Source organism: Halyomorpha halys, unplaced genomic scaffold, assembly GCF_000696795.3.
Source record: "Halyomorpha halys isolate HHAL.00 unplaced genomic scaffold, Hhal_1.1 Scaffold5.1, whole genome shotgun sequence".
NCBI classification, from domain to species: domain Eukaryota; kingdom Metazoa; phylum Arthropoda; class Insecta; order Hemiptera; family Pentatomidae; genus Halyomorpha; species Halyomorpha halys.
In genome coordinates this window covers 685,880-708,952 of record NW_027106871.1, presented here as the reverse complement: position 1 = coordinate 708,952, position 23,073 = coordinate 685,880, and the positions used below count along the sequence as shown (strand labels likewise).

The 23,073-nt window shown below is 28.3% G+C and overlaps 3 protein-coding genes and 1 long non-coding RNA gene across 8 annotated transcripts in view; 3 read left to right on the top strand and 1 right to left on the bottom strand.

The window, feature by feature from the left end:
- LOC106692419 (adenylate kinase isoenzyme 5) overlaps window positions 1–3,199 on the top strand; it is a gene marked incomplete at its 5' end in the record, with an annotated part of 45,416 nt that extends 42,217 nt beyond the window's left edge. The window contains 4 exon segments of the mRNA XM_067045194.1: window positions 905–1,080; window positions 1,997–2,110; window positions 2,671–2,835; window positions 2,918–3,199. Of these exon segments, the coding sequence (XP_066901295.1) occupies window positions 905–1,080; window positions 1,997–2,110; window positions 2,671–2,835; window positions 2,918–3,199 (737 nt within the window).
- The window catches only part of LOC106692432 (uncharacterized), a 23,401-nt gene continuing 1,253 nt past the window's right edge, over window positions 926–23,073 (bottom strand). The window contains exons 2-4 of one of the 4 annotated variants that reach the window (XR_010842823.1): window positions 18,453–18,596; window positions 6,580–6,773; window positions 926–1,060 (exon numbers count right to left, since the gene is read on the bottom strand). This is a non-coding gene — a long non-coding RNA (uncharacterized lncRNA). Of the gene's footprint in view, window positions 1,061–3,601; window positions 3,711–5,730; window positions 5,907–6,579; window positions 6,774–18,452; window positions 18,597–23,073 lie in introns of those variants that run through there. The other 3 variants (XR_010842824.1, XR_010842826.1, XR_010842825.1) reach the window with 3 other exon arrangements.
- Window positions 7,110–12,232, top strand: LOC106690719 (adenylate kinase isoenzyme 1). Its single transcript, XM_014436276.3, has 5 exons — window positions 7,110–7,182; window positions 9,482–9,645; window positions 9,982–10,098; window positions 10,223–10,381; window positions 12,095–12,232. The coding sequence occupies exons 2-5, from the start codon at window positions 9,502–9,504 to the stop codon at window positions 12,167–12,169; spliced, it is 495 nt and encodes a 164-aa protein (XP_014291762.2). The 5' UTR covers window positions 7,110–7,182; window positions 9,482–9,501; the 3' UTR covers window positions 12,170–12,232.
- LOC106692412 (Adenylate kinase 1) overlaps window positions 13,207–23,073 on the top strand; it is a 47,995-nt gene continuing 38,128 nt past the window's right edge. Inside the window, exon 1 of one of the 2 annotated variants that reach the window (XM_067045191.1) lies at window positions 13,207–13,291. The gene's annotated coding sequence lies outside the window, so the exon portion shown is untranslated. The remainder of the gene's footprint in view (window positions 13,292–23,073) is intronic. The other variant, XM_067045189.1, reaches the window with a different exon arrangement.

Genomic DNA, 23,073 nt, shown 5'->3' with positions numbered 1-23,073 from the left:
CTGAGAATACATGGGTTTGTCACCTCTTTCTCATATCCCGAAACAGTGCCGTTTTTGAACCGTTGACCCAGGTTCCATCGACACGGTATTTGTGATTCATGAAAGATTTTTTTACAATACCTAAAACGTTTACTGAATGAGCTAGAGATGTTTTGAATGGCTGCGAAAATACCCTAATATCAAGTTTAAATCAACACTGCCTTTTTTTAAATATGAGTTAGATTTTTGTTGTGGATGAGGTCGGTTTTATAACAAAAGACAAAAAGTATGTGTTGCACTAATGGATGCTCCAAGCAAACAGGCCCCAGACAAAGGAAAAACAGTGAGCTTCCCTCTAGGTCTGAACCAGTGTTGCTTTTAACAATGGTGCTTTATTCATAATTATACTTACAAGTTGTTTAGGTTACAAGTAAACAATTTGAATAATAAAACCAATTTTATACAACAATTTTGATAACACAGGGAGCTTTTGGGTTCTAAAATTAATTCTAGAATATTGTCAATAAAGGTCCTGATAAAGTAAATTTAAGATAATTCTAAATTAACAATTTTGCCTTAATAATTTTCAATTCCACCTCGAGTTCTTCAAATTCCCTTTTATTCTTAAATATCATCATTACCAGAGAGAAATAAGAGAGCAGGAAACTTTACAGTTGATTTTTATTTAGAGAAAATGAATTTTATTATTATTTTTTGCTTTTTGCGATGCTTTATAATAGTATAGCAATAGTTGTAGAAATATGACTTCTCAAGTTAATGTCCATTTAATCAATGATAATGATGTTTATAATTATTTTTTCCTTGTAATTATTATAACAGTAAATAAATATATATTACTTACAACAATATTAATTATGTATTAAAAAATATGTTATATAACATATGATGTTGATTTTAATCCTAGGTGGTCCAGGAAGTAATAAGTGGTCTCTCTGCCAGAAAGTTATAAAGAAAGCAAATGGCTGGGTACATTTAAGTGTTGGGCGCCTGCTCCGTGCTGCCTCTGAACCTTCTGATCCGAGGCAAGGGGATTCAGGGCTCATAATGGCCCATGTGGCTTCTGGAAATTTAGTTCCCCAAGTGAGATAACAATTATAAGACATGAACATAATTAATTTAGTATTATAATGTTTCTCCTCATTTATTAATCTCATTCATTTTTTAAAAAACACTTTTGGTATTAATATCTGTTTAAGTCTATTTTGACTATGGTTTAATTCTTTCTACAAAGAAATCATTAACTCATAAGTCTTTAACTATAATAGTTTTCTTCCATTGTATGTAATGAAATTTACTTGTTTGAACCTCTATTAATTCATGGACAAAGACTTATTTTTAATCTACAATAATGTAGGATTATTATATGCAGTAGATTGTGTCTTTGGAGATGTCAAGGCAAAACTAAAATGATAAATAAATGACCTTTTACGATTCATCTTTGGGATCCCCAACTACGCCTCCATCTCCCAAATTTAGGAGGATTTGAAGTAGCTTTGTCCTCCCTTCCACTATAAGTATTTCCAGGTATCCTTCCTATATCAAGATATCCAATCCTGCTGTCTTCATCTCAGATCTTCTTAAATTCAAACCCTAATTTCATTTGTGCAATATTCGTTTTTGGTCTTCAGACTTATATACAATGGCCCTCTGAACTGCACCTTATGACAGATTCTTCCTTTATAGTTCCTCTTCTCTATAGAATTCTATTCCTACTTTCATTCATTGCTCCAGTACAGTCCCCACCTTCAGATCCCGCTTATTCCATTATTCCCTCTGTTCCAATAGCATTAAAATAGACCTTTCTTATTCACAACTATACTATAATATCTGGTGTATTAATACTGCAGATATTTATGTTTTTAATTAATTTTTTCAAAGTTATTAATGAAATAAGTTTATTTTTAATCTGTTCAAAGACTTGAAAGTTAATTTATTATGATATTAATCATACAAAACATATATAGTCAATTTTATATCTATATGTTTTCTCTTTCAGAACATTGTCATCCAACTTGTTGAAACTCAAATGACTACTAATATGAACGCACAAGGAATTCTTATGGAGGGCTTCCCAAGAGATATGGAACAAGTTAAGGATTTTGAAGAAAAGGTATTGGTTCTTTTTTAATTTTATAAAATTTTGATTGCAAATGATGATTTATTGCTCTAATTCCTGTTGCTTTAACTAAATTTTGGTCATTTACTACCAGTTCATAACCTTTATAAATTATTCTGCTACTTCATTATTCAATTTGAAACTCTATTACCAACACAAAGGAAGTAGACACCGTTTTTTTACTAACCCTCTGAGAAAAAAAGTTTGTACAAACGCTTCTAAATTAAAATAATTATAGGTACATTATTCCACCCCCTTTTGATTGGTACCATTGATCTCTGGGTATAATTTATTTTCTCTATTTCAAAGTATTCTTTACGCATTGTTTCCAAGAAATCTTTCTATTTTAGATATTTTTGCAAAGAATTAATTGTTCATATATTCAAATCTTTGGAAATATTTTGCAACTGTTATTCCAAATGCTCACGTTTTCATTACTTTTTCTTTTTTTTTTTTTTTTGCACCACATATTATGAAATAAAATATAATAGTAGCATCAAATAACATTAAATCAACTTTAATTCATTTAAAATTATTTATGGTTTTATTTTCAGTTTAAACAGCAGCCTATGATTGTACTACTCGATTGTTCTAAACTGCAATTAGGAAGAGGACGTGTAGACGACAGTGTGGCCTCATTTCGTAAAAGGCTGGAAATATTTAGAGAGCAGACCCTTCCTATGCTCAAAACACTAGATAATGAAAATAGATTGCAAATAGTAAGATTGTTCTATATTTATTCAAACCAAGCTATAGGTTGTCAAAGTTTAAAGAATTGTCTAATCCCATCTATGTTTCTAGGTTGATGGAGACACTGATTTATCATCTGTTCAAGATGAGTTTGCACGAATAATATTAAAAGAAGTTGAACGTCTCAGAAAATCAGATGGCCTCATTGTTCCTGAGAGCCAGTCTGTACCAAACGGTGATCTAGATAATCTACTCCAAGATTTGGAAGAAGATGATGAAATCAGAACGATAAGTAAGACAGTTGCTGCTTATCCACAAGGAAGACCTTCGAGAGAAGCTATAAGGGACATGTATGCTGGCGTTGAAACTTACAGGCTAGATTCCAATATGTGACATTCTGTAATCGTTGATGATAATTGACAGGCTGATTGAATAGTTTTGAAATCATTGGTGTAGATATATGTTTTTTATTTATTTTGTAACATTGTTTCATGCTGGTTTACTTATAATTAATCTTTGAAAAATGAGTTAATATTAAATGTCAAATATTTACTATCATAATTCATACTACAGAAAAATAATTGAAGTTGTTTATAAGCAAAAAACTTCATATATTTTTTCAAATTTTCATTAAAAAGTATAATGAAAATCTGTATAAAATGAATTATAATACTAATTGTTTCACATATATGTTCACTAATATAAAATATTATTTTTATTGATATTTTTAATAATATGACTAGTCTAATAATGATTGTTATTGTTTACAAGATCTTCAAATTTCCATGAAACATTACATTCATTAAATAGGAGAAAAGTTATACCAAAGGAAAGATATGACCTGTCATGATACTAAAGATTTAAGTCCAAGAATGAAATCAATAATTGATAACTGGAAGTCTTTCTAGAAAATTCAAATAAACATTTTGTAGTCAACTAAATTCCTGAAAAGTAACTAATAATAAATAAATCTAAAAAAAAAAAAGGAACAGTTCATAATCCACTTATGCTAATTTTTACATTTTATTTTTGTTTAATTAGAGATAAATCAGCAATTTCACAATGTAAAAAATTCATTAACTTATTCCCAAGAGTAAGTGCAGTTATCTTTAATACCAGTTAGCCGAAGTATTTCCAACAATCTTGGTGCGGAAATGATTTTTTGAAAATTTCCTACTATTGGGTGCGAATTTTTCGTTAGAGGTTTACTGAAGTCAACTTTTACTTCCTGGAGTAAAATAATTAATCTCACTTCGGACAATGTGATCGAACCAAGTGAAAACCAATGAATGTAAACCCTACCTGACATCTACTAGTCCCTGGTCAGAGACAGAAGAACTCCATCTGAAGCTCTTCTGTGCCATTAACGTTGAGGGATAGGGCCCAGATGTACTAAAATTAGGAACCAGAGTTTGTCCCTTTGATTTTTACATAACTAATCATGAAATCTAGCAACACTGCTATATTAACCTAGGTAAACTATAACTTTTATTCTTCTAAGAACAGAAGTATGAACAAAAATCATGTTTATTCATAGTTTTTTTTTTCACAAATTTATTATTATACTTCCAATTAAATTTTGTTGAAAGTGACAAAAATATATTCTATCATACTGAAATAAGCTGAAGAGCAGAAATGGTGTCAGTCCTCTCCTACATTTGTCACACTTTTGATCAATAAATTTTTATCGCTATAATGTGACTCCCAATCATAATCAATACATTTCCAATACCCAAATGGATACCTCAGTTTAAGGAAGCTAGGTTTTGTCTTGTAATGGATAAAAATACATCTTAACAATATTTAATCTTGTTTAGACAAATCCCCAAAAGAATATGACTGAATAATCCTCAGTCAGTATTCAGAGATACAAAATTCTGATAGATGGATCAAATTATAAAACATTTATGTATATAATATTGGTACAATTATGGATAAAAAAAAGTTTATTTATTTTCACTAATTATTTGCTCGACTCTCAATGAATGTTTTAACTAGCCCTATAAAAAAAATGTGTTAGTTCCACCACTGGGTAATGTTCAATATTTTTCCATAGAAGGGTATGGAAAAAAAAACTGGGTAAAATAGAATTTTATTACTTGCATAAATGTCTAAGTAAGAAACATAAATGATAGAGCATCATTAAAAATTCAAAGTTTAAAGATTCCAACAATGGCCATGTTAGATGAAACTTTAAAATTTTCCAATAAGAATTAGAATTTTTATCTGGATTACTCATTTACTGGGATTAGAGATTTTTCCATTGAAAATATATATTATGCCAACCTTTCAAACTGGACCTCAACACGATCTGATTCATCTATTGAAATACCTCTAAATGACATTTCAAAATAGTACAAAAAGGTCTAATTTTGTAATCAAATCACTTCATGCTAAAAATATTGTCATGTCAATTCAAATTTGGGAAATTGGAAAAGAAAAATTTGAACCTATTAAATCTATTTTTATATCTATTATAGATACGAGGAATGATACTTCCAGTGATTGATTTGTTAATCATGCTCTGAAATTTATGAATTGACAAAAAGTTCAATTGAGAAGACCCTGAGGTGACATAACCTCTTAAGCATAAAGTGATTCAGTTGGATTACATACTTTAAAAATAAAAATATATCCAAGTTAAAAAACATATCATGATCACAAATTCCATGAAATGCACAAAATCCAATAAATATTATTGTAATTTCACTTGTGTGAAACACTAGGTATGAATTTTTGTGCCTTTAATTTCTTAATGTAGATAAAATAAAGTTTGTAAATTTTCTGAAGTATGAAATTTCATATATTTTTTCAGTAATATAAATACACAAGTTAAGAATTAGTTTTCATATAACATTTCAAAGCTCGATTTAATTGAGTTTTGAATGACAAGTGTGATATCATTAGATTTGTTAAAATGCATTAGTAACTGTAGGTGTTAATAAATGTGATGTTTGGAAAAGGGCTTTCCTACTTGGCGTAACTCAAAGTAAATGAAATTTAATAATAATTCAAGTAATATTTTTTAATGGTTTCCATTATGTTTAAACTGAATGCTTTAGGAATAGATCAAAACTACAACCATAACCAATGTAATTAACTGAAAACAAAAAAAAGATATTTTCATTAAAATTTTTTTAATCCAAATCAAGAAGATTCTAATTAAATAATATCATACATAGTAATACTAAGATATTATTTTCCACATTACATGATATTGAAAGTAAACTGAGAAATCTAGTTACTTAATTTTGAGTTTCTCCATCAAGGAAGGCTTAGCATCATTAAAATGAAATAAAAGACAAACTAGCAGTGTTACTTTATTAGATTTAACATTGAAGTGAATTATAAATGTAAATATAACAAATCTTGAAGTGGACCATGATATAATTAAAAATTTAATTAAATCGTATTTATTTTTAATAAACAATTATCAGCATTAATAAATTAAATTTTATTTTTTGTATTGTTACATATAGATGCATACTAAATATATATTTAGTATGTATACATATTTTACTTGTTGTTAAAAACAAAATAATTACCAAAATACATTTTTTTCTTTAAATTTATTTATTTATTTTTTTAAATCTTCCTCTTTTTTCTATGTTTATAATATGAATAAAAATCTTTATAAACCACTACAAACAGTGGGAATATCATAAACACATATTGGTGAATGACATGAATAAAAATTTTATAATTGATAATGAATAACAATGCAAAATATAATACTATTAAAATGTCCATCTCATTTTAATGGGCTATGTTACCTGGTTGGTGATGTTCCAGCATCATGGAAATAACAAAAGTTTTCCAAGTTACGGAGTAACGTATCTATTGTTTGCTTAATAAAGCATTGGAGCATGTCATGTAATTCTTTCATTCTCCTCTGAACATGGGTTGTGCTCATTCTAAAGATCATCCAAAAAATGTGAGTATTAATAGTAGATGGCTAGTGAATAATCTGCAATTGAAAAAAATTATGTTTAAATTTAATATTCTTATCTTTAATAAATAAACTTTTCTACTGTCGTTAGTGAAAAATGTCCCATTAGCAATTTTGGTGATTTTTATATTTGTGCTCCATATTGTTCATTGATACTTCCAGCACCCATCAAAAACGATTCAAACAACCAGTTTTGCTCATTTTTTACCAGTGGTTTATTAAAGAAATAACCTAAACAAAGGAATTAATTAACTGTGTTTTTACTATTTTTCTAATCCACTGAAAAATATCTTCTTTAATACAGTTACCACTCGTTCAGTATTTTTATTATGATATCTATTTTTTCAGATTGACTTGGTGAAACTAAAGAAAAAATATGATGCAGAGCCCATTAAAAATGCGAAGTTACTTCACGTTTGGGTTATTGGTAAGATTCATTATTCAATAAAACCAGTAAGAATGCCTCAATTCTGCTGAATAAAAGAAAAAATTATTTTTCTTCTGATTTAATGGATTCAAAGGCCGATAGCATAGAAAATAGGGCACTAATTTATTAAAATAATAAATATATGTTTTACTAAAAGCAAAATGAGGTGGAAAGGGCTAAAGGAATAATACGTTCATCTAATACAACTGCTGATAAAAATTTGTATTCCTCCCTTAACATTTTATTTTTGGCACTAACACTAACACCTCAATTATTGCTATTAAGATCATAAGGTATTAATAAATGTGATTTGTTATTGAATTATTTGGCATTAAGATAGTATTCCTATTATAGAGATTACTAATTTCCTAATTATTTTTTTAAAAAATTAATGTAGTGAGAAATTAAACAGTATTATGGATAGCAGAGTCCTAAATCATTATATTTTGGGTTAAAAATATCAATGTTAAACCATTAATATTAAGTTATCTTATGATGAGCTTGTGTTACGAATATTTTTATAATAATTATTCTGACTTATTATAAATAAGTAAGAATAATTAATATAATAAATAAATGATTTTTAATATTCTGGGAGATTAAAGTGGGCATACAGCCAAACAGTTGATTTTTAAAATCTTCTATTCTTGATTTCATGAAAAAGAAAATTAATTTATATTTCAGAGAAGAATGAATAGTTTAGACTCAACATATTTGATATTGTAACAAAATAACATTCCTATGAGAAATTTTAAATCAAATTGGACACTAGAGGGAAGGTAAGAGAGCAGTCTCTCTCAAATTTGAGCCTGATAAAAAATATACATTATTCTTTGATTTCTCACTTGAAGAATTTACAAACCATGTTTTCAAGCAGTGTTCAATTAGACTTTGAAAACCTGGCTGAACAAAAACAAATTCAGAAGCCTCCCTAAGGACTATGCATTATTTTAACTAATTTCTAATTCATTTTATATTAAAGTATATTTTCATTAAACTAATGTAGTATTTTGACACAATATATTTACTGAACTTATAATTGAATATTTTTACTACTGTGATTTCCTTGATACAAAAAAAAATTTTCTAATAATGTTAAATTTCTGAAAGACTGAAATAACTTTAGGTAGTAATTATTAAGATTAAAGAAATAGTTTTTTAGCTTAGAAGTAGAACTAGAAGTACTAACATATTTTAATAACATATTTATTTAATTACTTATATGTTTTCTTGCCTACTTTTTCCATAACTGTAGTTTTAAATAATTTTCATTTTGTAAATATATTTACTTACTAGATTTTCATATGTATATTATTTTCTTGGTCTTCCTCTTTCTTAATTTTAATATTACTTATTTTCATATGGCTTTTATCTTCTTATAATACTTACATTGTACACTTTCTTCTAATACTCCTTATTTATCTATATTCCCTGTTATTTTCTAATTATTCTGTAATTCCTTTTGGTTGTTAACTTGTTTTTTGTTCTTAACTTTGATGAAGGTCTGTAAATAAGTTTTTACTTATTTGTGTTTTTCACTGATTGCACCCCCAACAATCTTCTCCTCATATATATGTATTCATGGTCCACTATTAACTCATTATTCTGAGATATTAAATAGTTTTTCATTTATTTTTATTTCATCAATGACCATCGAGATTTGTCACCAAATGAGATTTGTCTAAATGGTCAATTTAGAGAGATAAGAAGATGCATCTTAATATATTCGTTATTAAAATTTTATTATTTTAATAAGTAATTAGCAAAAGTGTATGAAAATAAAATTATAGTTAGGTGAAAAGTTTATCTCTGATTTTCTAAAAATGATGAATTATTTTAATCCCAATATTGTAAAAGAAGATATGTTGCCTGCTCCTATACAAAAAAAAAAACCTATACCCAACCTATCAGGACCATTTTATTGAACTGTTTAACAAAAGTTAAAAATCGATAGCTTACTTCACAGTGATGTTAAGTACATTTCCACAAACTTTAGAAAATATACAATTAAAGATTCTCTCTATTAGGAAAATTACAAATTTTCAATTAATTTTTTGACTAGATAGATTTATTTATAAAATATAAAAGAGGGAAAATTTAAATGTATGTTTCATAAGGTTAATGGAAATATACTTGGTACCACTGTGAAGTAAGCCATCGATATAACAGCTGCTATTCAAATTCTTTCGATTGTCATAACAATTAATTAACTATCAACAAGAAGTAAATAATTGGAGGTTATCAATATTCTTTTATTAAGCAGTAAAATATCAAAGAAAGCCGAATATTCTTACTTCAGGTGCTGATAGAGAAAAGTCAATGGAGTTAGGGAAGTTAATTTCAGAAGAAGGAGGGTTCCTCTTTGTTACTCAGGATTCTCTATTACAGACGGAAGTGACCAAAGGAACCGAGCGAGGGGAAATTATACAAGAGATACTTCAAGACAAAGGGACTGTTTGCCCGGTAAATATAAACCTGATTATTTAATTTTTTTGAAAATAAATAATTATATCAATATGAGACATATTTTTTAGGCTCTATAATAAACATTAATTATCAAAATAAATCATTTGGCAACTTAATGTTGAGCAAAATAGTACTAAAGGTTAAGCACAAGTATAAAAAGTTATATTTATTCTAAAAAAATAAAACTCAAATAAAAATAAAAGAGTGTTGCTTGAACATAGCGAACCGTCACGGCCAATGTACTAAAGTTATAAAAAATTAAATGTTATTAATCTCAGTAATTTTTTTAAATTTATTGAATGAATCTAATTGAAATTTAAATTTGACTTCAAGGGAATCGTTCTGGATCTAGCTATTGAGAAGTTACTAAAAAATCTACAGGGCCTGAAAGGAGTTGTCTTCCAAGGAATCCCAAGAGACAAAGAACAAGCATGGCATCTTCAGAACTTAGTCTGTTATTTTAATGAATTATTTTTTATAATTGTTAATCATTTTCCCATTTTTATTCTTTATTTATTTTGTACTAAATTTTTAGATTTCTTAAATTTTCAATTTATTTGTCTGTTTTGTCTAGATTGGAATTGTCACTTTAGTCATATATGTAGAGCTCCCAGAAAATAAGTTGGAATCTTTACTAGCTATGGAAGATGATGAACCTACAACTATTAAAGCAAACATAGAACACTTCCAAAAATTGATTGCACACTTATCAAAGCATAAGCAAATTATGAAAGTAAGTCATAGTTTAATAATGTTTAGATCATATTAAGTGACTTATGATAGAAAATGTTATGATGTTCACACAAATTGGCTTCTACTAAAAAAAAAAATTTTAAGAAAGATTTCTTAATAGGTGAAAAATACATCTTAAATAATTGATTTTGTACTTTAGGGTCAATTAATAATGAATTAACATTTAATAGGTTTTGGGTACAGGGAAGATATATTTCCATGCATGCTCTAAATTGGGTCGTCATTGAACTGTTAGTACTTCGGATGCTATGATTGGTTAACTGTTACAAAATCTTCCTAAAAAGAAATTCAATAGGGTTAAGAGTAGGATATAATGAAGGAATTGGTAAAAGGTATAATGAACGTTGAATTATTTCTTCCAGAATTGATGCTCACACCAAAACATCACAGAAAAATTCCAAATATTATTTTTCAAATTGGGGCTTTGAGAAACATAAAAAAAATTGTCATTTATTGTTGGGTTTTTATATATTTGTTGGATTTTTTATATATTTGTTGGATTATATATTGTTGGATTTTTATACTTACATCCATATTGAATCCCTTGCTCTTTTTTACAATTTTATTACTTTATCTGAAAATTAAGTTTCTACCCATTGTTTAACTATGAGATGAGAGCATTAAGAATATAATGTACTGTAACAATTTAATAAGTCTCTTCAAATTGAAATCCCACATAACAATGGTTACCACCAAAAATTCATTTTCAAATTATAAAATGTCAAATCCCAAACATTTTATTGAGCAACTTGTGCCATCCACCACCCGTCTGTATATTCCTTGGTAGTACAATGATACTTATGCTCTGATAATGAACAAAGATATGTCCTTTTTACTTCACTTAAATTCCATTCTATTTTCCAATTTCAGGCGCTTTTTAAATGTTGTACGATTAAACTATCTTAAAGTCTCCTCTTCCTGTTTTAAGCAAATATTTCAAAAGTGATATGGGACCGTCACTCATATATCCCTGGGATATAGTGGGGCGAGCCCAGGCGGGAAGGACTGTTTTTTTTATGTTATGATCTCCTCTTGTGAGATTGTGACATGTTGTACATCAACCGACCTACTCGCTGTAATTATCTGTACTGGCTTAAAAAGTTACATAAGTAAGACTACCACGGAGGGTGGGAGAGGAGGGTTTCACGCCGTTTTTTAATTTCAGACACTTTTTAAATATTGCTCGATTAAACTATCTTAGCATCTCCTCTTCCCATTTGAATCAAATTTCAAAAGTGATATAGGACCATTGGCTCCTTGGGGTCTTAGTAGGGTGGTCTGGGTGGGAAGGATTGCCTTTTTTTTTGTAAAAAAAAAATATTTCACTGACATACATATATCATTTCCCTGTAATATTTTTGTATGTATGTATTATATGAATATAATAATAAAGGAGGTTTTGAAAAAGAAAAAAAAAACCAACAATTTATATTGTTTAATGGATAATTTATATTATTATTGCCAAACTATTGATATAATTCCTTCATCCCTGATACATCCATGAAAAGAAAATACATTAAATTTAATTATTTTTATTTTTCTATAGTTAAATTAATACTAAATTCTGAATAACATAAAAAAAAGTAGGTTTCTGTTAGTACAATAAATAATTCATATAAATTCGTTCCTGTGTAGTTTATATTTTCATGAATATATTTTATAATATAATAATGTTTTTTTTTTCTTTTTCTAGGTGAATGGAGAAGAGATTACCTCTAGTTTGGTGCATGATTGTATAAGAAGAATAAATGATTCCTATATTCTTTAGTGAATATAAAAATATTTTGAAATGCTTATTATTATATATATAAACTCACTTACCTATTTTATTTTTTCCACATGATAATTAAATAAAATATATTTTAAATTAGTTATAAATAAATGAAATCATAAATGTCATTATATTATTAGTTACTATATGATTGACTTTATTTATTTATCAAAACTAATGACCAGTAATAAAATATAGATTTACCTAAAATTGTAAATTAATAGTTAAAATTTGCCTATTTATGCCTTAGACTTAAAAAAAAGCTGCTATTAGTCATTTAAATGAAAGTTTAGTTATATGACACCTCAAGAGATCAATTGGAAACACTACTTATGAAGCTAAAAATCCGTCTCTACTTGGTATAATTGAAATAAAATGCATGAAATCAATACTGACTAATAATAAAGTTGAATCCATTAATTTTCCCATTATTGAATTTAAAATTAGCTGTGTAGAAGATGGCCACAGGATCTTCTAATTTAAATTAATGTTCGAAGTACCACCAATGGGTGGTTCCTTCCCAAGATTTTCAAGTGTATATGAAACATACAACATATTTACCTATTCTATTATTTTGTACAGTTGTAAGTTACATTAAATAAATAATAATAAAAAATTAGCTGTATTATAAAAACAATTGTATCTCTTACAAGCAATGTAAAAAGATTACAATTCAGTTTTCATTCTATTTGTTGAACCATTGGTGTATGATGGACATTGAAATACTTCCAAGTTTAATTTATACATTTTCTTACAATTTATACATTTTCTAGTTATTCTTAAAATATTTTGAAGTCTATTAACTATGTTTGATTTCTCCAATTATTGTAAAGTTTGATACATCTTAACTTATTTAACAGTAAGATAACTTTTTTTTCAATGCAATTGAAAAATAAATAAAAATACAAATGTTACTTTAAGTGAAAAAAATGTTCATCTATCTTAAAATGAACACCATATTACTAGAATCTATCTAAGATATTTAGAGCAAGCTAATTTTTTTAAGTGATTAGTAAGACAGTTTATCCACCAGAGTCGCTAGTTGTCACCTTTATCGACCTCACCGCCAAAAATTAACCCAGGAGAGCCAGTACTGGTCCCAGGCCAAGTAGGAGTAAGGTAAGTGGGATTCTAAAGTGACTTTTAACGTTATTTTAAAATTTAACATATTTTAAAATTGGTTACAAAATAATTTAAAGTTCATTTTTTAACAAATTTATGAATTAACAATCATAACTTGTCAAACTGTACTTAAAAACTTTTATGTAGATGAAGGTACTGGGTGTTAAACGCTTTATTAACTCAAGTTTTTTTTTATGGTTATAATATTAATAAATAGTCGCAAAATATAATATCTGATATTTATTGTTAATTCAAATTTTCGGATTCACGGGATTGTTTTGGGGTCATTCCTCAGATTTTTAAAAGAATAATGTTGATAGAAAGTAAAGTAAGTTTTGATTTAAGGTAAAACATTGCAATTAGCAAACATTTTTAGTATTTTGAATTTTTTATTTTTTTTCTCGTTATACGACACTGAGCTTCAAATATCCCAGAATAAGAGTTTCAGAAAAATCCTTGAATGCTCATTACTGATTTATATATTGCTTTTGTAAGCTCTAACCTCGTGTGCTATTAATGAATAACGCATACATTTTATATGTTACAAAAAAAAGATTTGTTTAAGGAAAGTAATCTGTTTTATAACTGTCTCGAGTTTTAATTGAGGGCGGGAGGGACAGCTTCAGTTCTTTTGGAATTGAAGGTTACTACGGATATAATGTACTTGTAATGTGTTTATTTTTCCAATTTATACAAGTGCAATTATAATAAAATATAAAATTTCATTAAATTCTATTACCTATTAAAGTTAATTAATTTTCTCGCAACCCAAACTCTTAAAAGGTATATTATATCCGGTGTCTTGTCACGTCTTTAATATCTGAAGTGTCAATAACTTACATGATAGCCATTACGCAACGTGCTGATAGCTAATTAGCTAATGTTGATAATGCAATCGGTTTCTTTTTGCAAATTTTTTGCCTTGTTTTGGTAAACCTTTGAACATCTACCATTCCTTACTTTCTTACAACTTCTTCGCAGATACAAAGCGTATTATAGTAAATTAGACATAAAAAATAATAATAAAAAAGAACTAGCTTAATTTTAGCTTCCGTAGCTTTGTTAATTATGATTTCGACCACTCCACTGAATTGGGTGGCATAAATCATCTCTCCTTCCAAGCAAATTAAAACCATGGGAACAGGGGAGGGGTTGGCCACGACTCCGGAGCTTCGGTTAACGTTAACGTAAACAGGGATTACCTATTTTAATGTAATTATGTGTAAATCTGTTCATTTAATAGCAAATATGAAATTAATATAAGCTGTAGTAAAAGCTATTTTCTAAAATTTCGTTTATAAAAAATGAAAAACCATTAAAACTTTCTCGAGAAAATTGTTATTAAGACTCTGATATGTTCAAGCTGACACATAACAAGGATCCATAAATATATTGACTGCTATAAACAGTGAATTGAATATAAAATTTAATAAACTTAATTTTCATTAAGTTAATCACTGTTTCAAAAACGTTAATGAAAAATGAATTTCTTTAAAGGAAAATATTATAATATAAAGTTTGATATAAACACATTGATTATTGTTTCAATATAATGGTGAAATTTGTTTTTAAAAAATAAAACAATAATTATTAAGTATTAATGAGACATTTAAATAACATTATATTTTATAATTTAAAATGAGGGAAAATACATTTTTTTGATGGAGCTCTGCTGTTTTATACTTTTTTAAAATAATAGTAAACATATGTTGATTTTTACTTTCACTTAACAATAAATAAAATATATATGTAATGGAAATTATTGGGATCGAGTACAATTTTTATATACAGATAAAAAAAACCCTGAAAATAATTACACAATGGCTTTTTAGTGTTTAATGTCAGTTGAAATGAAATAAAAATTCAATGAAAAACTATTATTGTTGATATAATATATTAAGCCAGAAGAGAAACTTTTAAATAAATAATAATTACAAAAAACAATATGTGGTGTGAAGAACAAACTAATAAAAAGAAAGAAACTGAAAATTACACTTTTTAACACAACTGGACATAAACCTGTCACTTATGTTAACAAGCCTCGGCACGACGGCACGCGTCTCTACGATCTAAATCACAGATTTGTCGTCTCTTTTAAATTTCATTAGAAAATAAAAAAGTTTCGACGTAGGGGAATATTATTCATTATAACAATTATTCCATTGGTCTTTCTTGGGGTTGGCAAAAAGGACCCACTTCCTTGATAACCCCCAATATTACCAGAATTGATACTGAGATATAAAAGGAAAATCCTCCGTAAAATTGGGATTAGAGATATGAGACATATCTCATGATATAAAGACATCTCTTCTTCTTCCATTTCATTTGTCATTTATTTTATTTTTTTCTTAAATTCAATGTAATTTTCTAACCTATCTTTCCCATTACTTGGAATGTCCGCTGCAAGAAATAATCCATATAACGTTCAATAATTCTTAATCATAATAATCTTTTGATCTACATGAAAATTAATTAGTAAAATTTAACGTGATTTCAAATTAATTTTAGGTTATATCAGTGTTACTACATCGAAGCTTCATTGTTCATTCTATTGAAATCCATTTTTCACAATTATTTTTTTTTAAATATGTGATTTCAATTTGGATAATTTATATAATTATTCTTTTCTGCATCTGCTCACTGATATAAACATAATCATATAAAATGCAGCTCAACCTTAATGATAGTATGATTAATTAGATTTGTTTCACACGAGACCTAACTACCATAAATTCGAAGGGCAAATACGCTGTACGGTTTTCCTTTCTAACTCATTTACAACGCATGAGATTATTAGTTTTATGACAGTCATAACTATGGCTAGCCAAGATCATTATTATCCAACATAGTGCGATTCAGCTGATCAAAAGGAACTCTGCCTCATCTATGATATATAAATTGTGTAACTACAAACTTATAGCGTCAAAGTACCCTCCGACTCCCATCCCCGGATTTCCAATCGCTTCCAAAGTTATATTATCAATCCTTGTCTACTATTGTATTATTAGATGCTAAATGCTGTAATGAACTCGAATTTGTTGTTCTTTTCTTTCTATTTTGTGGAATTTACTACTGTATTTAAACTATAAATAAAACATGTAAATGTGATATGAAAAGTACAATTACCATCTTCTATTCCTGATAATGCGTACGGGAGCATTGTCAGGAATAGAAGAGGAATCATGGTTAGAAAATATTGAGATTGGATGATTAGGGAGTTTATTATGGATCATAACATTAATGATAAATACAGAACATTAAGGTCTTTATGGATTTTATTTTTCGAATTCCCCCCATGCAGCAACCGGAAAAGCTGTTTGACCGCGATCTAGCCATTGCTCACGGGTATTCAGATTTCATCTGTAAACCCACTTTTCATCGCAAGTGACAATCTTCTTGTATAATCTCTTACCAGGAGGGTTTTCCAATAAATTTTCACAAATTTCTAATCTCCTCGCCGACAGCTGAGGAGTAAGTTCGTGCGGGACCAGTCTACTGCTTATTTTCACCTTCCCCGTGGAAAGTAGATGGCAAGTAACAGTATCTTTCGACACACTATACTCCTTGGCAAGTTCGCGAGTACTTGTGGACGGATTTAACTTAACATTTTCCTGCAGAACCTCATCAATATCCATTAATGGTCGCCCGGAGCCCCGCTTCTTTTCCAACATATCTTCACTGCTAATTTTTTCAAACTGACGCCGAGCAGTGCGCTGGTCAAGGACACCTTCCCCTTCATTTCTTCATGGGTTGCTTCAGCGGCTTTGAATTTTTTTTTTCCAGTAATGCTTAAAATTATCAGAATTTATTAGGACCCTGTCATGTTTCTTCTTTGAAACAAATAACTAAATTGAGGCTTTTTTGAAGTATTCCAATGGGATTAAATAAGCTTAGAGAACGCTCTAAAAGGATTATTAAGTATTGGTAGGTATTAAATAGGATTAAAATATTTACAGTCCTTTGAAATCTTGAATTTGATAAAACGATCATTTTTCTATTATACATATACACCCCATAATTTAGTCTGATGTACTGTAAGTTTTCTTTAAAGTTTCTTTCTGTTCCTACAACACCTTACTGGTTTAAAGCCATTAAACATTCTCAGTCAAGTTAGTTTTTTTTTATATATTAGTCCTTTTGTTTTTCACTCAAATTTCAGATATTAATCAGTTAATCTGATGTAAATGGTCATGTGATGTATATTTAACTGGCATGTCAATTTTGAGGCATAAGGAGTTTTAAATAATTAAAGGTCTAAACATTAAAACTTTTTTGATTTTTCCTTCTTGCTTTAATTTTCCAATATAATAAAATGATGTTGAATCTCTAATTTTGCATCCTCACCTCTCGCCCAGCCTATGACAATCAGCAGATGAGATCACAGATGACGTAACTAGCATATCAGTCCCGAAGCATGAGGAAATGAATCAGCGCCCATCGATATATTTTCCCTAACTTGAATTATAAACAATATGCATTTTATCTAAATATTAGATAGTTTTAAGAAATATCATTTGTTTTGGTCCCGCTTAGTGGTATATTCTTTATTTTACTGCGCACAACAATTATACAATACATAAGTTTTTCTGTGTGTAAAATTTGAATTAGATAGCTTTCTCTTGAAATTCATTTATATATATATGCGCATGTATTAGCCGTAACTAAATATGTTGAGAATAGAGAATTCCCGAAAAAATGAAAAATATATAGCTTATTAAATATAATATCACAAAATGTTTTCTTGGTTCCTTGTTGCTTGGTGTGGGTCCAATTAACCTCCGATATTAAATGAGTGATAAATAAAAATATGTAAACTGTTTGGATAAAAATATTTCTTAAATGATTTATGATAATGATACTTGTAAGATCGTTAAAAATAATAGATTTCACCTATGCTGGTAGTAGGAGCTGCCTTGGTCGGAGGCCAATAAGTGATTCGACCTTATTACCTTCATAGCCAAGAGTTCCATACCGGCTCATTAAAGAAGAATTTGGTATTGACCTCAGGCTTTTGTCCTATTAGTGGTTCAAACGTGCATTAAGAACAGATTTATCGATTAAGACCAACCTTATCGATCGTTTCTTTGGATTGCATTCTAGAATTACCGCTGGAGTGCAATAAGTAAAAAAAAAAAAAAATAGTGAGACTCCTACTCACTTAAAAACTACCTCCCAATTCTTCTTTATCACCCTGCGAAACCGCTGTCAAGCATTACTTTACGGGGCGGTAGGGCTATTCCTAATGCTTCTTTGGTTATCTTGCCAAGTTTCGTGTCTAGCTCTTCTTTTTCTTGAGGAAAACCTGAATAACAGAAGAACGAATGTAGCGCGTGCAAGTGTGTTCGAGTCTGTGTTAGTGTGCCATAATAAAATTTTTATCGGGTCTTTATCATACAAAGAATTTATAAAAAGGAATGATTTCTTATCAATACCGTGATTATGACCTTCCGAAGCTGGTTCATAGCCACATTCCATCCAGTGACTGAATCTATTTATAGATTTATTTTTCTAGATATTTCTGAGTCTATATATGACCTGCTCTCGTTTGATTCTATAGCAGCTTTAAATACTGTTATTTTTAGCAAGATCTTTTTCATAATCTAAGAAATATATATATAATCTTGTGTTAAAGATAGACTTGACTATAAACTTCTTTTGCTATAAAACAATTGTTTAATGACAAGTTCAAATTAAATAATACATTATATCTTTAACTATACATACCTATAAAACAAAATCAGTTTTTATAGTTTTTAGTTCACTGAAACACTCGTACAATCATAACTGACATATAACAGTTTCAGATGTTATTTTCTTTAAAACCATGTTAAATTCACTTAATTGTTATTTAGAGGTGGGGGTAGGTTAGAACCTGAAAGTAAGCATCTTTACTTATATATATGAATTTTAAAAGGCCCTCTCAAACGAAATGTTTTAACCTTAACATATATCATCCTTAAATATATAATCTATTTATTTAAAAAATTATAACTTCGTTTAGTATTAAAAAAGCCCATTTGATATAGATATTGTTTGTATATTTTTGCTTGACCTACAGCACATCTGATAAAAATATAATTTTTTTGATTTTGATGTACTCATTACCATAGATGGTACCCAGAACATAGTTAATCCTAATAGCCTCAGCAAAGTTTGTAGGACTACCTTCCTAAAGAAAGTAACCGCAGTCTACGGTACTATCTTTTGAAGACGCCAGATTTAAAATAAAAGCAAATTTTTTTTGTCAGTTGACCCACTATCCAATTAAAGCAACTATATGTTTTATAGACGGCATTTAATTAAAATAATAAGTCGTACTTCATGTCATTAACTGTATTATTATAACTATTTTATCATGTAATTTTTAGCCTTAAATAAGATGTTCCTTTGTCTATTTTATTCTATCTGGAAAACCAAAAATTTATTTTTGTAAATCTTTTTATATTTTCTGAAAACTGGTGCATAAGATGAGCTATTTTACGTCCAGTTTATGTATGGTTACAAATCATTTTTACCACAATATTATTGATTGCCCATTTCTTGTTTTTTTCCAAAATTTTGCCCTAACATTTATTATCTTATTTTGTTATCCCTAGATCTATCTCGTGTAAGTCCGAATTTCCTAGCCTGTTATTAAATTATTAAGGGATTAAATGTTTTAAAAAAACATTGTTTATTGAATTAGGCCCCGGAAAAATCCAAATTAAAATCAGAAACAGCTATTCTTACTTTTAAAACCATTCTCAGGCCACTGCTAATGTGAAGACTGGGGAGCAGCATCCTTGACGAAAAGGAAAAAATTACAGTCTTTTTTTCAGATAAAGTCTTAAGAATTGCATTGGATGCTCCTTGGTTTGCAAGAAACAGCCAATTGCATGGAAAATTACAAATAGACAATAGAGGATTACATTAAAAAAAGGTTTATGAAGTTCCACTCCCAGCAACCTACAGTTAAAGGAGCAGTGACCTACAACTTGGGAAACCCAACCACAACCCAAAGACTGTAGCCTAGGCTGCTGCAGGACATCCTCTTATGAATTGTATATTTATCAGTTCTGTTATTGTCTACACTCTACTCTACAATCTTATTTTATCTTAATTTCTTTTTTTTATTCTTTTCATCTTTTTCTTAATTTCACTTTCATTTTTTTTCCATCAGAAGTCAATTATTTATTTTGTTAAATGCATAAATGTCATTGTTTTTTGTCATTGACTTTACTTTTATCTTTTATTAAGAATTATTATTTTAATCTATTTATCTTATCTTAATTTTTATTTTATTTATAACATTGTATATAGTTACGGGTGTCTTTTGTACGACTATACCCCTCCCTAATCAATTGTTAAAGAAACAAAAATGTACCTCTTATATCAACCGTCTCCTTATATGGTGGCAAATTGATCCCACCATAGTATTATCGTTTTTTAATGATTAATATTATTTAGTTGATGGTGGGATGTTTATAATTACTGTCGATATTGTTTATACATTAATTGCTCTCAATAGTTATTAAATAATTTATTAAATTCAATATTTAACTTGTGTCTAACGGATTAATTATTATATTTTTTTCTTTTCCCAAGGAATACCTTCATTTATATATTTACTCACCGGAGACATTTCGGACAACTGTACATCATCTGGTTCACTCTAAATCCATCCTATATTCTTTATTTGTCTTGATGTTAAAACATTATCATTATTCTTTTTGTAATTTCCCATCTACAATTATAGTCCCTCTCTGTAATTGGTTGCATTTACTGAGTGTGACTAGTAGATGGATATCTACAAAAAGGATAATGAAACGTTTTGATATCGAGACAATCCCCTTTAAGGGATGATAAAGATTATATGATGAACTTTGAGTAGACCAGATGATGTACGATTGTCCGAAACGTCAATGTGCAAATGAAGAAGTGGAAAGTAATAAGGGTATTCCTTGGAAAAATAATTGTTGTATTCAATATCTAGAAAAATGGAAATAAACAATGTAGGGAGCAATCGCTTACATTATTACTCCATATTGTATTTTAAATATATTTGGGTACATTCCAAGCATATACATTCATGATTTGTAGCTATCATGGGAAACTTTTTTTATTTTATAGAATTGTTGTATAAATAATATGTAACTTTGTAATCACTTCAATGTGTTTCTGCACCACTGCAATGTATTGAAAAAGAATGATAATATTTTAAATTGTCCAAAATTCATATTTTTCTTTTTTCTAGTTTTAGTTCAGATAGTTGGTTTCTCTGATGCTTATTTTATTTTTAATCCTAGATATTGTACTAGAAAAGAATAGAAAGGATTTTAAATTTTTTTTACAACATATTTTCAGAAATAATATATCACTTATTAAATTATTTTATTGCTCAGTTGCTGCTCTGACATGGTACAGTTTGAAAAAAATGTTCTATTATGTATAGAATATATTCCGAAATTAGAGTCGAAGGCTATTAGTACAACAGTCGGCAAGAAAGAAGGCAGTTATTTCACCCCAATTTTTATTTCTTTAATAAAAACTATGTATAATTACTTGTCAAAATTTATGAGTCGCCCAAGTATAGGGGGGGTATAGTAGGGGGAATATAAAATAGCGGCTGTTTCAAAACGTTAAAAAAAAAATAATTTTTCATTCAGAGCTTTAAAATTACAAACAATACTAGAAATCTAAGAGGACATTATTTAAAGCAGAGGAAATTTACTGAAATATTAACCCTAATAGAGCTATTTACGTTCAATAGTTCTCGAGATATGGCTTTTCAAAAAGCAACATTTCATTAAAATGTACTGAAAGATTAGTAGTTAGTGTATTTATTTTATTTCTATTAGCACTCAAATTAAAGCCAGTTTAATGTACTATAAAGTAATCTATAAACTTTATCTTCGTACGAATAGTCGTTTCCATGGTATTTGCTAAAATAAATTTATTTATAGTTGTTCAGACAATACGTTTGATTTATGAAAAACTTTCAGAAACAATAAGACGTACAGATGTTAGTCAGCACTTAAATTGAAGCTAGTTAAATTTACCATAAAATAGTTTATAACCTTTATCTTTTTATGAGTAGTAGCTTTTATGATATTTGGCAAAATAAATTCACAAAACGTTAATTTCTAGTTGTTCGTATAAAATGTTTGATTTTTGAAAAAAATATATGTTGAGAACTATTAGGCGCACATATGTCTGCCAGCACTCAAAATAAAGATAATATAACGTACTATAAAGTAATTTATGACACATATTTTCGTAGGGGTAGTAGTTTTTAAGATATTTGCATGTTAATATAAATTTGGCACATGAAAATTTGTCCGAACAACTATAAATCAATATCAAATATCATGAAGGTACTACTCCTATGAAGATAAACTTCCTAAACTACTTCATAGTCCATTAAACTAGCTTTAATTCGAGTGCAAATAGACATCTGTACGTCGAATAATTTTTTAGATATAGATTTCTCAAAATAAATTCACTAACTACTGATCTTTCAATATATTCTGTACAACATTTTTATGAAATGTTGCTTTTTAAAAATTTATATCTTGAGAACTATTTAACGTAAATAACTGTATTAGGGCTCATATTTTAGTAAATTTACTCTTCTTTAAATGACGTTCTCTTAGGTTTTCTTGTGGTGTTGGTTATTTTAAAGATATAGAGTTCCGAATGAAAAATTAATTTTTTTTTTATCGTTTTGAAACAGTCGCCATTTTTTATTCCCCCTACGTATACTTGGCAGACTAATCAATTTTTACTATTAATTATACATA